The 13,022-nt window shown below is 39.6% G+C and overlaps 1 protein-coding gene across 1 annotated transcript in view; it reads left to right on the forward strand.

Moving 5' to 3' along the window:
- The first annotated feature begins 363 nt into the window (after window positions 1-363).
- SEMA4D (semaphorin 4D) overlaps window positions 364-13,022 on the forward strand; it is a 28,370-nt gene continuing 15,711 nt past the window's right edge. The window contains exons 1-4 of the mRNA XM_058823629.1: window positions 364-429; window positions 8,336-8,728; window positions 10,936-11,081; window positions 12,245-12,307. Of these exons, the coding sequence (XP_058679612.1) occupies window positions 8,635-8,728; window positions 10,936-11,081; window positions 12,245-12,307 (303 nt within the window). The 5' untranslated portion in view covers window positions 364-429; window positions 8,336-8,634. The remainder of the gene's footprint in view (window positions 430-8,335; window positions 8,729-10,935; window positions 11,082-12,244; window positions 12,308-13,022) is intronic.

Raw genomic sequence — 13,022 nt, forward strand, 5'->3', positions numbered from 1 at the left:
GAGGGGTCCCAGACTCTTACCAATATCAGTAATTGCTACTGCAGTGCAAGTACTGAATAATTTTGTGCTGGGTAGATATCAGCCAGCTTGGGATAGGACAAACAAATTGAGTTTTAAAAGGGCTGATGTGTCTGCTTTTTGTCAGGTCTGCTTAATATTTTTTTCATGTTAAGTGCAACATCAGGATCTTGGCTCATTGGATGCAAATGTAGCAGTTCTGTTTTTTGTCAGGAATGCTCTACCCTGGAAATCTGGAGAATAAAAGCCAAACTTTTGAGGGAGGATTTATTGTGACTCCCATATCAGAACTTGCCCTTCAGGATTATGTGGTACTGATGTCAAAGCCTGTTTCTTACTTCTTTTCAGGAAGGACGTTTTTCTGACGGCTTCCCAGCTCTGGGGTGTGCAGGAGGCTCCGAAGGGTGGCAGGTATGTACATTGAAACCAGAGGTACATCCCCACAGCAAGGGGGGCTGTGTTGGATTCATGGTGACTCTTTTGCAGGTGTCCTTGTTAGCAAAGCAGATAAATGTGTTTTAAGAATACTGGGGACTTAGTGCATACTGAGAAATATAAATCAGGATTGGATTATAAGTTTGATTTATTACATTCTTTTGCTTCAAGACCAAAATACTTAGGAAATTTCTCAGGAAAGGACTTCTTTCACTCAGGAACATACTCTGTATTTACCTGTTCTTTAGTTACCACTAAAAGGTCATTTTCATGGTTGCACCTTCCTGTGTGATGTGTTTTGTATGTATAAAGGGGTACTGGGCTTGCTTTTGGAGATGTTTGACTCTGAAAGTGTTGTTGGACACCTAGCATAGTTTTTTTTTAAGGCACACATACCTGTTAGTTTAAACATGCAGGTACTTTCATATGTGCCATTAGTTGCCATCTTCAAATAACTTAAAATGACTCACTCAGTCCTATGAGCCCAAGAAAAAATGAGAAAGAAACTGAGCAATATTTTTTTGATTGTGACAGTATGTTTAAGTAGTAGGAGAAGATGAACTTCTGGAACTTTATTTCTTGCTTGGTTTTAACTGCAACACTGTCACTGTCACAACCCAGGTTTAGTATTTGGGAGTACCCAGTCAGGCAGAAAAGGGTCTTAGAACATGCCCAGGGCAGCTCTTGAATTCTGTGTTTGGGATAACTCAGCATCCAAGTTAGCTCTTTCTTGTTGCTCTTTGAAGTTGAATCCTATTCTTAGAGATCTACCCACAATAACCTTAAAAAAAAGGATTTTAATCTGTCTTGTCATTTTTTTTTTTCATGTAATACTTTATCTTTGTGTAATCTTTGCCCACAGAAAAAGAACGTAGTAGTAAAAGAACAGGAATGTGAGTTTAAAAAATGTAATGGATCTCTAGCAGTGTCCCTCTGGAGATAAATTATCTTCTTTAAGCACAAGCCTTAGTTTCCTGAGGACTGCTTGATGACATATTTATCATGCAGAAACAGAACATCCTGATTTCTGGCCTAAAACTGGGAATTTGTTTCCTCAACATTTATATTTTACTATTAGTGCACATCCTCCAGCAGGCTTTGTGGTAGAGATAAAGACCACACCAACTGTTTTAGGAATATTCATCTAATTTGTAATCATCTAGCAACTGCAAAGTATTTTGGTTACAGTTCAAAAGGCAAATAATCGCATGCTCTACATATATGTTAATCATAAAGGGCTACTGGTCTGCTAGTTTGAGGCTGTACCTTACCTCAGGAGAAGATGAATCCATATATGTATTTTATAATAAAAAGATTGTAAATAATGATGTTTTTCATGAGACTGTATGAAAATGGCACTGTGCTTGAGGTTTGTAAAAGGGTGAGAACTAAAGCACGGTTTCTTCACAAACTATGGTCTGAAATTCACAAACTATGTAAATAAAACTCAGATGTCAAAAGTAATTTGTGCACTTCTTACTTGTTGGAACCCAGGAAATTCCTCTGGCTGCCCTGGAGGACTTAAGCCCAGGCCCAGGGGGCTCAGAGACCTTGGCACAGAGCCCAAGACCCCTGTGCCTTTGATTTAGCCCTTGGAAAAACAATTACCAACCTTATATGAAGAATTACAAGCCACAAAAGTTTAAGTAGAATGATAGGGAATTTATCACTGGGTGGAAAAATAGAGTTTTTGGGGTTTTTAGCATGGGGATTCAGGGGGCAAGATGGAAGAATCTGGGTGTGTCCAACATTTCTTCTTCTTCTTGGCCTCCATCTTCTGCTGTGATTTTGGCACTTTCAGAGTAGAAGCTCGCTGTCTGACATAGATGATAGGTATTGCAAAGTAATTGTAAATATTGTACATGTAGTTTTTATTATAAAAAGAGAACACCACCTCTGAGGGGGCAGGCAGAGTGCCTCTGACTGTCTTGCTGAGTGGACCTCAGCAGAACAGGAGAAAAAAATTTTATAAATAAGATACAATAAACAACCTTGAGACTGATAAATGAGGAGCTCTGACTCCTTCTTTGACTGCCAGGCTGGGAAAAAAAGACTTTCTAGTGTATCTTGCGGTCACTCTGACCAGCTAGAGTCCCAAGACTCACTGTGTAATCAAAATTACTTAAAATACAAATATTGCTAACTTTTCCTTTCAGTTTTGGAAACAAAATTGAAAAACAGGTTTAAGCAAAATCTCGTTGGATTTCTATGGTTTGTTTTTCAAGCACAGAGCCTTAGAGTCTGTTCTAAAATAGGTATCAATAAATGTTAAAGCAGGCTTGTATTCTGTTAAAGCTTCAAAAGAACGTTATGTGGGGAGAACTTGGAATTTATGCTGTCTGACAGCTGAATACTTTAACTCACCCTTTTCTGCTGGTAGAAGCAATTCACTCAATAAATTTGCCTGTCTTCACATATTGAGCTTCATATCCCTCATCATAGTAACTTAAAAGTTACTCCTTGCAACTTTTGCAAATGTTTTCGGTTTTTTTTTTGTTGTTTGTTTTCTTTTTTTTTTAAATTATCCAAAAGTAGTGGGATAGGCTGCCTGGCAAACCTGCCATGGCATGGTTGTTTCACTCCTGGCAGTGAGAAGGAAGGGTGTCTTGCAATTAGTTGTTCTTTACTCTGAGATCCTCATTCTGCTGTCCCTGGACATTGAGTGATATGGGAGTGATTTTATAGAGAGGTAGGGAAGTATGTGCTTTAAAGGGCCTTCCTTTAAGGAAGGTGGTCTTTTGTCTGGCAGCCTCACTGTGGGGGGCTGACATCACCTGTGGTCATGGAGCTGTGCATTGCTTGTGTTGGGGAAGAAAAGTGGGTGATGGCATGGGAGACTAAGTACAGAGTGGATGAGGGATTGCAGGGAGAGAGAACCCTGTGGAGAAGAATAAAGTGCAATACAAAAAGGGATGAAAATCATAGAGACACTTAGTATGGTTGGGGAATCATGAAGAGAGTGATGAAATTAGGCCAGTATGGCCGGTGCACCTTTGGCTTTCTTCAAGGGAGAGTTTGGATCCTCTGTGATGGTAATGATCATTTTTTGGGAATCACAAGAGTCCCAGCTATGATGCTGACTGTTTCTGGTGTGTTAATAAATTCTTCTGGTTTTAACCTTCATATGCAAAATAAAACTAGATCCACTTAGCACTTTATGTAATACTGAGCCAAACTGAGAAGTTGCACAATGCAACTAAGTGTTTATCGGAAGAAAAAATATTTTGAAACAAGCGTTGCAAAATTGGCCATTTCCTAGCTTTGAAATTCCAGAATCTGGCTAGCTTGTGTGGTATTTGCTCATGTAAGATACACACTTGGATTCAGCTGCACCATGCTGACTGGGGAAGGAGACACTTGCCTCTGGGTTGCATTACTTACAAAAAAACCTGGGTACTGGTGAGGGTTGTGGAATTGACTTCTCTGAAAGATGAAATTTTGTGTTCCCAAGTACTGCTTTGTGTGTACTTTGCCTCTGTGTCCTGGAGGATGAGAAGGATGACAGTCTCCTTCCCATGACTGGTTTTCCAGCTTCTCGCACTGCATGACTAGCATTTTGCATTTTTCCAGAAGGTGGACTTAAGTGCTGCTTCTTTGATGCCCAGTGACACAGGTGATGTGAGAGACACATTGTTTCTGATCTTCATAACAGTCAGTATATGCCATTGCAACTCTGGTTTCAAAGCTTGTGCTAGTATTCCTTACTAGCAGTTACGCAGTCTGAAATTTTTCTAACAGCTTTGAATTTCTATACTTCAAGAGAGCAGAAGGTTGTTTCTACCTATTTCTCTTTCCATGCATTGCAATTTTACATGTCAAGGGGAATGTTCACAGCTTTGAGCTTCCAGTTGTGATCTGCCAAACTGACAGAAGCCGCGTTGATTGCTTCTGCAGTTGCCCTGTTTTTAGTCACCATAAGTACAAGCATCACAGAAAACTCATTTTGCTCCATTTCATCATTACACATTACATCGCTGATGCAAAATTAACATCAGAGTCCCTAAATTATGGATTATTGATCATTTATCTCAGAAAAGTGTTAACAGTTCTACAGAAAAGTAGACCTGTGGTCATTTTAATCAGAATTTATTTATGTAGCCAAATATTTCAGGTTTACTTCTTCAGTGTACTTGTTTCCAAGCAAATTGTGGCTTATTTTTTTGGGACTAACGCTCAAAGTATTAGGAGACTTAACTTTTCAGAAATTCAAAGCACTCAGATCTAATCAAAGCTAGTGAGCGCTGATGGAACCAAGTTGATCTGGAAATGAGGCCATTGTCTAGGCCTTTTAATTTTATTTTTGTTTTACTTTTCTTTCTTGTATGACTTGTGTTATGTAAAAAGAGGTTCATATTAGATTATGAATGGCCACTCACTGGATGTCAGTTAAGGACTTACTCCAGATAATTTTCAGCACAGGGAAGGGAGGGGCAGGGGAGAGTAACTAAATTGAAGGCTAAATTAAAGGACAAGGTTCTGAGTGCATTTTCATCTCTATTTAAGTTATAGAAATAAGAACAAAGTGGGTCTTGCACAATTGGGTGTGTAGTGCTCACCGTAGTCATTTTGTAACATGCAAAATTTTGCCCTAGATCAAGTAATGTCTGAAAAGTCAAATTTATTAATGTGAAAAAGGAGCTTTCTTGCAATCTTGTACAATAGGAATGAAATCACAGATTTCCATTTTGTATAGCCGAAGCGATTCTCAGTCCACACAGCAAAGAAGGCATTAAAGGATCCAGCCAGACCCTTTGTTTCCTTCGAAAAATAATGTAATATGTTTCAAGGTTCACTGTCATTTTGCATTTACTGAGGTAGGCGAGCTGGACTAGGAATGTTATGTGACTATAGAAAACTCAGGATTTTCCTTTACTAGGGCTTATATTTGCTAATTCTGTTTGAAAGTTGAAAAAATTTACAGGACTTCAGAAGTCTTCTCTGGAGTTGTCTCTGCTGTATGGTATTGTACATAACTGATAGCATTAAGAGGTCCTGGCTGTATCTTTAAAAATAAATTAAAAATAAATTTAAAAATTACAAAATAAAATCAAGAGTTAATGGGGAATTGATTTTTACATGCAGTCTTTTCACTAACAAAAGGTAGCATTAAGCAAAGGATTATCTGTGATCAAACTGCTGTTTTCCTCCTTACATTTCTCTTAAAATAGAATAGCTAAACTGCGTGGAACTCAATAATTGAACTATTGTTCCCTTTTTAAACACTCACCTGTAAAGCTGTTTGCTTGCCTCAGAATATGTCATGCCTTGTAACTCAGATGAGTGGGCACTTTTTAATGTATTGGAGAGTAAAACCTGGAATTGCTTGTATATGATGATAAACAGGAGGGATGAAGGACACACAAAAAAGCCTAGTAACTGAAAACATTATTAAAACCCAAAACGATTAATACGACCTGCTACAAACAGTTGGATTTGATCCAAAGTGCTTACCAAGAGCAAAAAAAACCATAAAAAAAATAGGAAGTTACAGGTTCAGCTTGAGCAAGTTACAGTCTTGTGTGGATTTTTTTCTTAGTAGAGAAGATATTTATAAAAGTAAATGAGATTTCTAAATCTTTTAATCTTGCCTGTGATCATTTATTAAAGCAGGTGTAAACACTTAAAATGTAGTTTCCGGTCTTCTACTTGGCCACTTTACTTAAGACCCACTGGCTGCACTTACAAGAGATTGCTTGCCTTTTCCTGCTGAAAACCACGTCCTCCCAGGGGAATCTTGCTTGTGCTTAGAGATGTTCTTGCTCAGGTTTCCCCTAGTCTTTTTACCTCTGTGTCTTTCAGGTACCGGTCCCTTCCTTTTCAGTGTTACTAAGTGGGCTGATGGTGGCTGGATGCCAGGCTCCCACTCTGCTGCTCACTCACTCTGCTGAGCAGCTGGGCAGGGGAGAGAAAATTTAAGGGTTCATGGGTAGAGATAAGGACTGGTAGAGATTTCTCCTCTAGCGTCATCATGGGCGAAGCGGGCTCTTATTAGAGATATGAATTGAAAACATTATTGACACAATTAGAACAGGAGTAGAATGAGAACTAAAAAATGCCCTTAAAAACAACTTCCACCCCTCCCTCCTTCCCAAGCTCTACCTCCTTATCCCAGTGGTACCAGAGGACGGGGAATGGGGATTATGGTAAATTCATCAACCATGGTTTATCCTGCTGCTCAGGGGGAGGAGTCATTCCCCAGTTGCACCGTGGGGTCCCTCCCACAGGAGACAGTTCTCCTTGAACTTCTCTGATGTGAGTCCCTCTCAAGGGCAGCAGCTCTCTGTGACCTGCTGCCATGTGAGTCCCTCCCATGGACACACAGTCCTCCCAAAACTGCTGCAGCCTGGGGCACTCTTCCACGGGGTACAGTCCCTCAAGGAGAGGCTGCTATAGCAGGGGAGCAGGGCCCCTCTCTCCACGGTTCTCTCACGGGGTCACAGCTTCCTTTAGCATCCACCTGCTCCAGCCTGGGGCTCCTCCATGGGCTGTGGGTGGATCTCAGCATCCCCATGGACTTCCATGGGCTGCAGGGGCACAGCTGCTTCACTTCACCATGGGCTGCACTACAGGTGGCAGGGGAATGCCAGCTCTGTGCCTGGAGCACCTCCTGCCTCTTCTTCAGTGACCTTGGGGTCTGCAGGGCTGTTCCTCTCACGTGTTCTCACTCTGCTTTTTTCTGCTCACAACTAAAACTGTTCCACCAACTGTGTTTTGATTTCTTCTTAAGTATGTTATCACAGAGGCATTACCACCATTTGTAATGGGGCCAGCCTTGGCCAACAGCCCTTCTTTCTTTGGAGCTGCCACAGGTTGGCTCTACTGGATGTGGTGGAAGCTTCTAGCAGATTCTTCCATGAGCCACTTGTGAAGCCCACCTGCTACCAAAACCAGGCCATGCAAAATCAATACACTTTCACTTGCCCTCCTGCTGGATAACCTCTAGGTATTACAGTCATCTTGTATTGTAGTGTCTTTTACTAGTGTCACCTCAGTGTCTCAAGCAGTGGTGGCATGTTGAAAATCTAGCATCTTGTGCTGTGCTGCAAAGGACAGCATATTTTTTTTCATCACCACCCCAAGTGTACAGGCCTCAAAACCTGTTTATGATCAAGTAATTTATGAATGCACTCACTGCTTCTGGAGTCTTCACCTAGGAATGGTTGTAGGAAGACAGAAGGAGTGGAGTCTTCTAGAAGATGGTGTAGAAAGCACTGGACAGTTTTGTTTATTAGGACAGGCCTTTCATGGTCTGAGAGTAATGGTTGACTTGAAGGCGCAATGACTTCCATGGTACTTTCATGGTACTAGCAGTTTCACTGTTGAAGTGTTTTCTCTCTTAATTTTTGTGTGGAGTGCATTGCCTCTTCGTTTCTGTAGCTGTGTTTTTACCCCTTGTACACCACAGTTAGTGGCATTATAGGGAACTTCACTAAAAAAAAAGACTTCTGTAAGATCCCAAGTAAGGGAGGTACAGCAGATTGTGTAACCATTCTTACTATTAATGCTGCACTTCTCATGTTCTTTACTCTGTGATACTAATGGTTTTTGTTATCTTTGTTTATTGTTTGTTAAGAGAGGTGGGATTTTCTTTGACACACTGTTGAAAGAATAGACTAGAATCAAGTTTTCTGCATTAAGTGTAATTGACAATTCAAAGTATTTACACTTGGAATTCTAGGTTCAAATGATTGCTTTCAATTATTGCCCATTTGTCATGTAATGTGTGTCTTGTTTTTAAGAATATGATTTTCACCAATTAATATATTTTGTGTCCAAAGTAAGATATGCAGACAGCTGTAGAAATACTGCAACATCAGTGCTATTTTCGGCAGTATTTAGTTTGCTTTCTCTTCTATTTCTTGCTTCCCTCCTCTCTCCACAGCATCATTTATTTCTCTGGTGAAACAGAAGAATGCACTCAGTCACACTTCTCAGCAGCTCTGCAGCCTGTGGTGCGTGTGGGCAGTCTGTGTATGCAGCATCCTGGAAAATGTGCGTTCTCTTGAAGTGATCTGCTGAAAAGCACGTACTTGTACAGTTGTTCCAGCCTCCCTTGTTGTGTTGCTCTCAAGAGCTGAAATGCCTGGTCTCTAATACTCCCTGGGGTCTCCATTTCATCTGCCAAAGAAACACTACCTGCTGCAGTTACCCAGTGAACCCCGAAGAGCAGGGACACTGAAGATGGCTCTGTGTGCTTTTTATGCTGTTTGGGGTTTGTTGCTAGAAGTGGCAATAGCATTTGGCCCAGTGCCAAGGATCACTTGGGAACACAAAGGTAAGAGCAGAAATTTAAGTATTGTAACATTGGACATTGCCACATCCTCAGGGTTTCTGTGGGATTTGAAGCTCCCTGAGGCTTTAGGTTCTTTCAGCCAACTTGCTGTGAATTGATCAGGTGTTGCTACTTTGCTCACCTTATGAAATTCGTAGGACCAGAATATTCAAAAGTCATTCAGGCAGTGGGTTAACTGATTTTGGTTCCTTCAAGCAGCTTTGAAAACAGTTTTTGAAACAGAGGAGGAATTCCAAATTTGGCTTTCTCAGCTGAAGGATATTGCAATTGAAACTTGTTTCAAGGGAAAACCCCAGTAGGTGTATTTTAGTTTAAACAAATTATTTTTTTCTGGAGTCTGAATACATTAGCAAAATGCACCTCTCTGGCTAATAATCTGTTTTGACACCAAGCTGTCTTGAGCATTAAATAAATGGACAAAGGAAAAAATCAGCATTGGGCCCTCTTTCAACAGCATTTTACGGTGTCTCGATATGAAAGTCTTTCACAGAACAATGCTTCTTCTTGCATTTGAAATTGCAGCATGTATTCATAATCTCCCAATACAATAATAAGAAGTCTGCAAATATAAGTGCAAAGAGAAGTAATAGAAATCAGCAAATCCCTAGCTTTTGGTTTGATAATTTAGCCTAGGTCTGAAAAGAATTTGAGAGCAAAGTCTGTAGAGTAGTTATTTGTGAATATATGCATTTTCCCCTTTTTTCTTCTTCTAATCCCCCATTACCCATGTGGCATGGATGCTTTAAGAGATTTTGTCTTTTGGTCCTTCTTTAATGTAAGTAAGCAGCAACTGATTACTTTACCAAGTGTACAATAACTGAACAAACTCAAATACATTGGCTGTATATTGAAGCAGTCTTAAATAAGGATCTTAAATTCTGAGCAGACATTCTGTAGGAAAAGATAGATGGAGATTAAGAATGTAGTAGGAATAAGCAGATCATGGGATGACTGTTTTGCTTGATGGTTAGTATAGCAATTAGTGAGTTGCTGACACAGCCTTTCAGAAAGGATGGCCTACACAAGGCTTGCAGTTCCTACTTAGACTCCTTGATGCTTCTATCTTGTATTTTTGGCAAGTTGCTATTTAATGGCATAGTAAGATACTGCTAACTCACATCCAAATTAGTCAAAATAAAGGAGTTTATTTTAATTCCTGCTATTTATTTCTCTGTCTGCTGAAGATTGTTGCATTTAAATGTTGGAAACCTGCTTTGAATAGGAGAGGGAACTTAGTTCAGTGGAGTTGCATTAACCAGTTCATCCATTTTGGGAAAATTTTCCTGCCAAGTAAAAGATTTCAAAATTGCGTGCTTGAGAATCTATTTTAAAATTAAAGTTTCTGGAGTTTTACAGTTGGAAGTAATAGTACATTGTTTTCATCTGTATCATTAAAAGCCATGCTTAATTAATCTTGTGTCTTCATGTACAAAGCTTTCAGTCATTCTTACATTACAGTTGTACAGTCAGAAAAAAAACCCCTTTTGTATTAGTCGCTTTGTGTCACCTTTCTTCAAGTCATTTTGGTCCATTCTACACACTTCCTCATTCCACTGCCTTTTCTCTCATATTTCCCTCTTTTTCTTGTCTTACTTCTATTCATCTTGATTTTTCCCTCATGCTGTTATTTTGTGTGTATGTTGTGTATTTAATCTCTGTTTTCACTTTACAGTCAGCTGCAAATAGTTTGTTATTTGCTTCTGTGTCTTCTTTCTGTTACGTCAGTATGCTGAAGAGTTGTCTTAAGGTGCCGGATATTTTGTAGGATTTGTTCAGGATGGTTGCAAAGGGATGTGGTGACTGGCCTGATTTTCCACAGTAGATTGGTATATGGAAAGAAAAGGTGAGGAACAATCTGACAGTGGATGTGGAAAATACAAGTTTAGAAAAAGCAAGTAGGAAAAAAAATGAAGAAGTGAGTCACAGGGATCACCACAAAAGGAAATACTTGAGCATTTGAAATTGAATGAGAAAGTCGGGGCGAGTGATTTTATGTTGGTGGAAGCTGCTGTTTCTGCTGTTTCAAGCTTCTGAGGGGTCCCTATTCTTTTACATGGGTTGTCTGAATTAACCTTTGTTGTTTTCAAGTTTTCCAACAGCTGTTTAGAGAACTTAGAAAAAATTATTCAGGAGCTTGACCCTAGGTGATTGTTTCTTCATGAGGTGCTATTTTTTTTCCATTTCAACAGAGGTCCAGCTAATACATTTTAATGACTCAAAAGTGTCAAACTATTCAACCTTGCTGTTAAGTGAAGACAAAAACGTTCTGTATGTAGGAGCCCGGGAAGTGATCTTTGCCTTAAACGCGGTGAATATTGCTGAGAAGCAGCACGAGGTATGCCTTTTAATACATTACTCTCCAGGTAAAAATGGTACTCCAAATTTGACTTAATTTCCTGATATCTGTAGCATTGCATTTTAGACAAATAGGTACCTAAAAGAGAAGTTGCTCTATATGGTTGACTCCAGTATTATTTCTGGAAGATTTTACAGACTAAAAAAAGAGTAAGAAAATAGAAGCTGGATATCAACAAGTAATTGGATCTCCTTGGTTATTTTATTCTTGGGAGAAGGATGGACGAGAGGAACTGTGGGTATCACCCGCAGTGGTAGTTCTTACATGTTTTCTTAGTATCAGGAATGGGCCATTTTCAGTTAATCTGAGTCAAAAAGTAACCTGAAACAGAGGCAAATCTGGGGCTTGCTCAGAGGAGGCTGCAGAGTGTGCTGCAAAAGAAGGCCCTGTCCTTTCAGTCTCATCTTCTGTTTGGTGTTTAGGTGTGTCTGCCCAGCAAGTGGCGGTGCAGACAGGTTGATCAGCTCACTCAGAGAAGTATTTTGAATATGTTTGGGCTGGTTTCTCAAAGTAAATTAGGCCAGGCAGAAGTCTGCTACTGTTATATTGCTTCCAGGTCCTTCCCAGGCTCCTGCTTTTCATCCCATCAGCAACACAGGCTCACATGTAGAGGTACAGCATGGACTATCACCTAGGGTGCTTTAGAAGTTGCTTATGTGATTTTTAATCCGAAAAACATGTTCATAGGTGGTGGGCACTTTCACCAGCATATACAACATAATTGTAAAGTTGTACTCAGTATAATGCAAATTAGTCCAGTAAATTTTCTTTGATTCCTTTCCCCTAAGTGTTTTTTATTCCAGTGTTAATGAAATAGAGAAGTACTGCAAATTGAAAAAATACTTAAGGCAGTTACAGTTGCATTTCCCTAATGCATATGTTAATGAAAAGTTCATTAGCTGTTTGTGGGGAATCATCATTATGAACCTGAAAGATGGTAGTTTAGTTCTGATTAAGGCACATGCATTTGAAATGTCACCTCCTTGGGAAAAAATGGTTTTGAACCTTTGAATGCTACTTGCAAAATGTCTCGCATTTCCTCTAGATGGGGTTGCCTTTTCTTGTGTGTTACTGCAAGATTTTCAGACCTTGCATTGACTTAAAGTACAATGTGCTTTTTTGTTGCATGTTTTTTGACTTAGTTGCACTGGAAGGTCACAGAAGATAAAAGGACTAAATGTGCAGTTAAGGGCAAATCAGAACAGGTATGTACTTTTATTGAACTTGGAGAAAGATCTTGCACATTTCACTTCAAGAGGAATGACATTGAAAGAAGAAAGTCTGCAACTGTTTGAAATTAAAATTTCAAAACAATCACCTAAATTTTTTAAATTAACTTGAGTGTTAGAAATTGCAGCATGCTTAGTCTTATTTTTAGTTCATTACTTTTCTTGTTGAATATTATTTGAATGTTTGAAAATCTGAACACACCCTAATGTGTGCTTAATGTTAATGTTTTTTCATTAAGATGATAAAACAGTATTACTGTCACTGAAGTAATTGGTAGCAACTGCTGTGTTTTGTTATTGCAATAATTCCCTCACAGCATTTGATTTTACTGAGTGAATGATTAATTTTGTGTGCTTTGCTTTAGGGCATAGGGGTTTTTTATTAGGCCAGTTTATTTCTTTGCTAGCTTTGTCTATGCGTATTTTGTGTTGCTTGGCAGGTGTTCCACTTGTGGTGTGACTCAGACAGCTCAGAGGGCACCCGAGCAGCCAGACCTCCTGTCAGCTTGGCAGGATCCCCTGGTGCTTCTGGGAACCACTGGTTCCTTATGACTGCCAGGGCACAGGCTGAACTGCTTGTCTTGCCTGTTTGCTTGTGGTAGTTGACTGTGTGTGAACGTACCATTCTGTTTGTGTAACACCACTTCATTTAATGATGCAGTAAAGCAAAGATTTGCTGGGAAAGACTGAT

Source organism: Ammospiza caudacuta, chromosome Z, assembly GCF_027887145.1.
Source record: "Ammospiza caudacuta isolate bAmmCau1 chromosome Z, bAmmCau1.pri, whole genome shotgun sequence".
NCBI lineage: Eukaryota > Metazoa > Chordata > Aves > Passeriformes > Passerellidae > Ammospiza > Ammospiza caudacuta.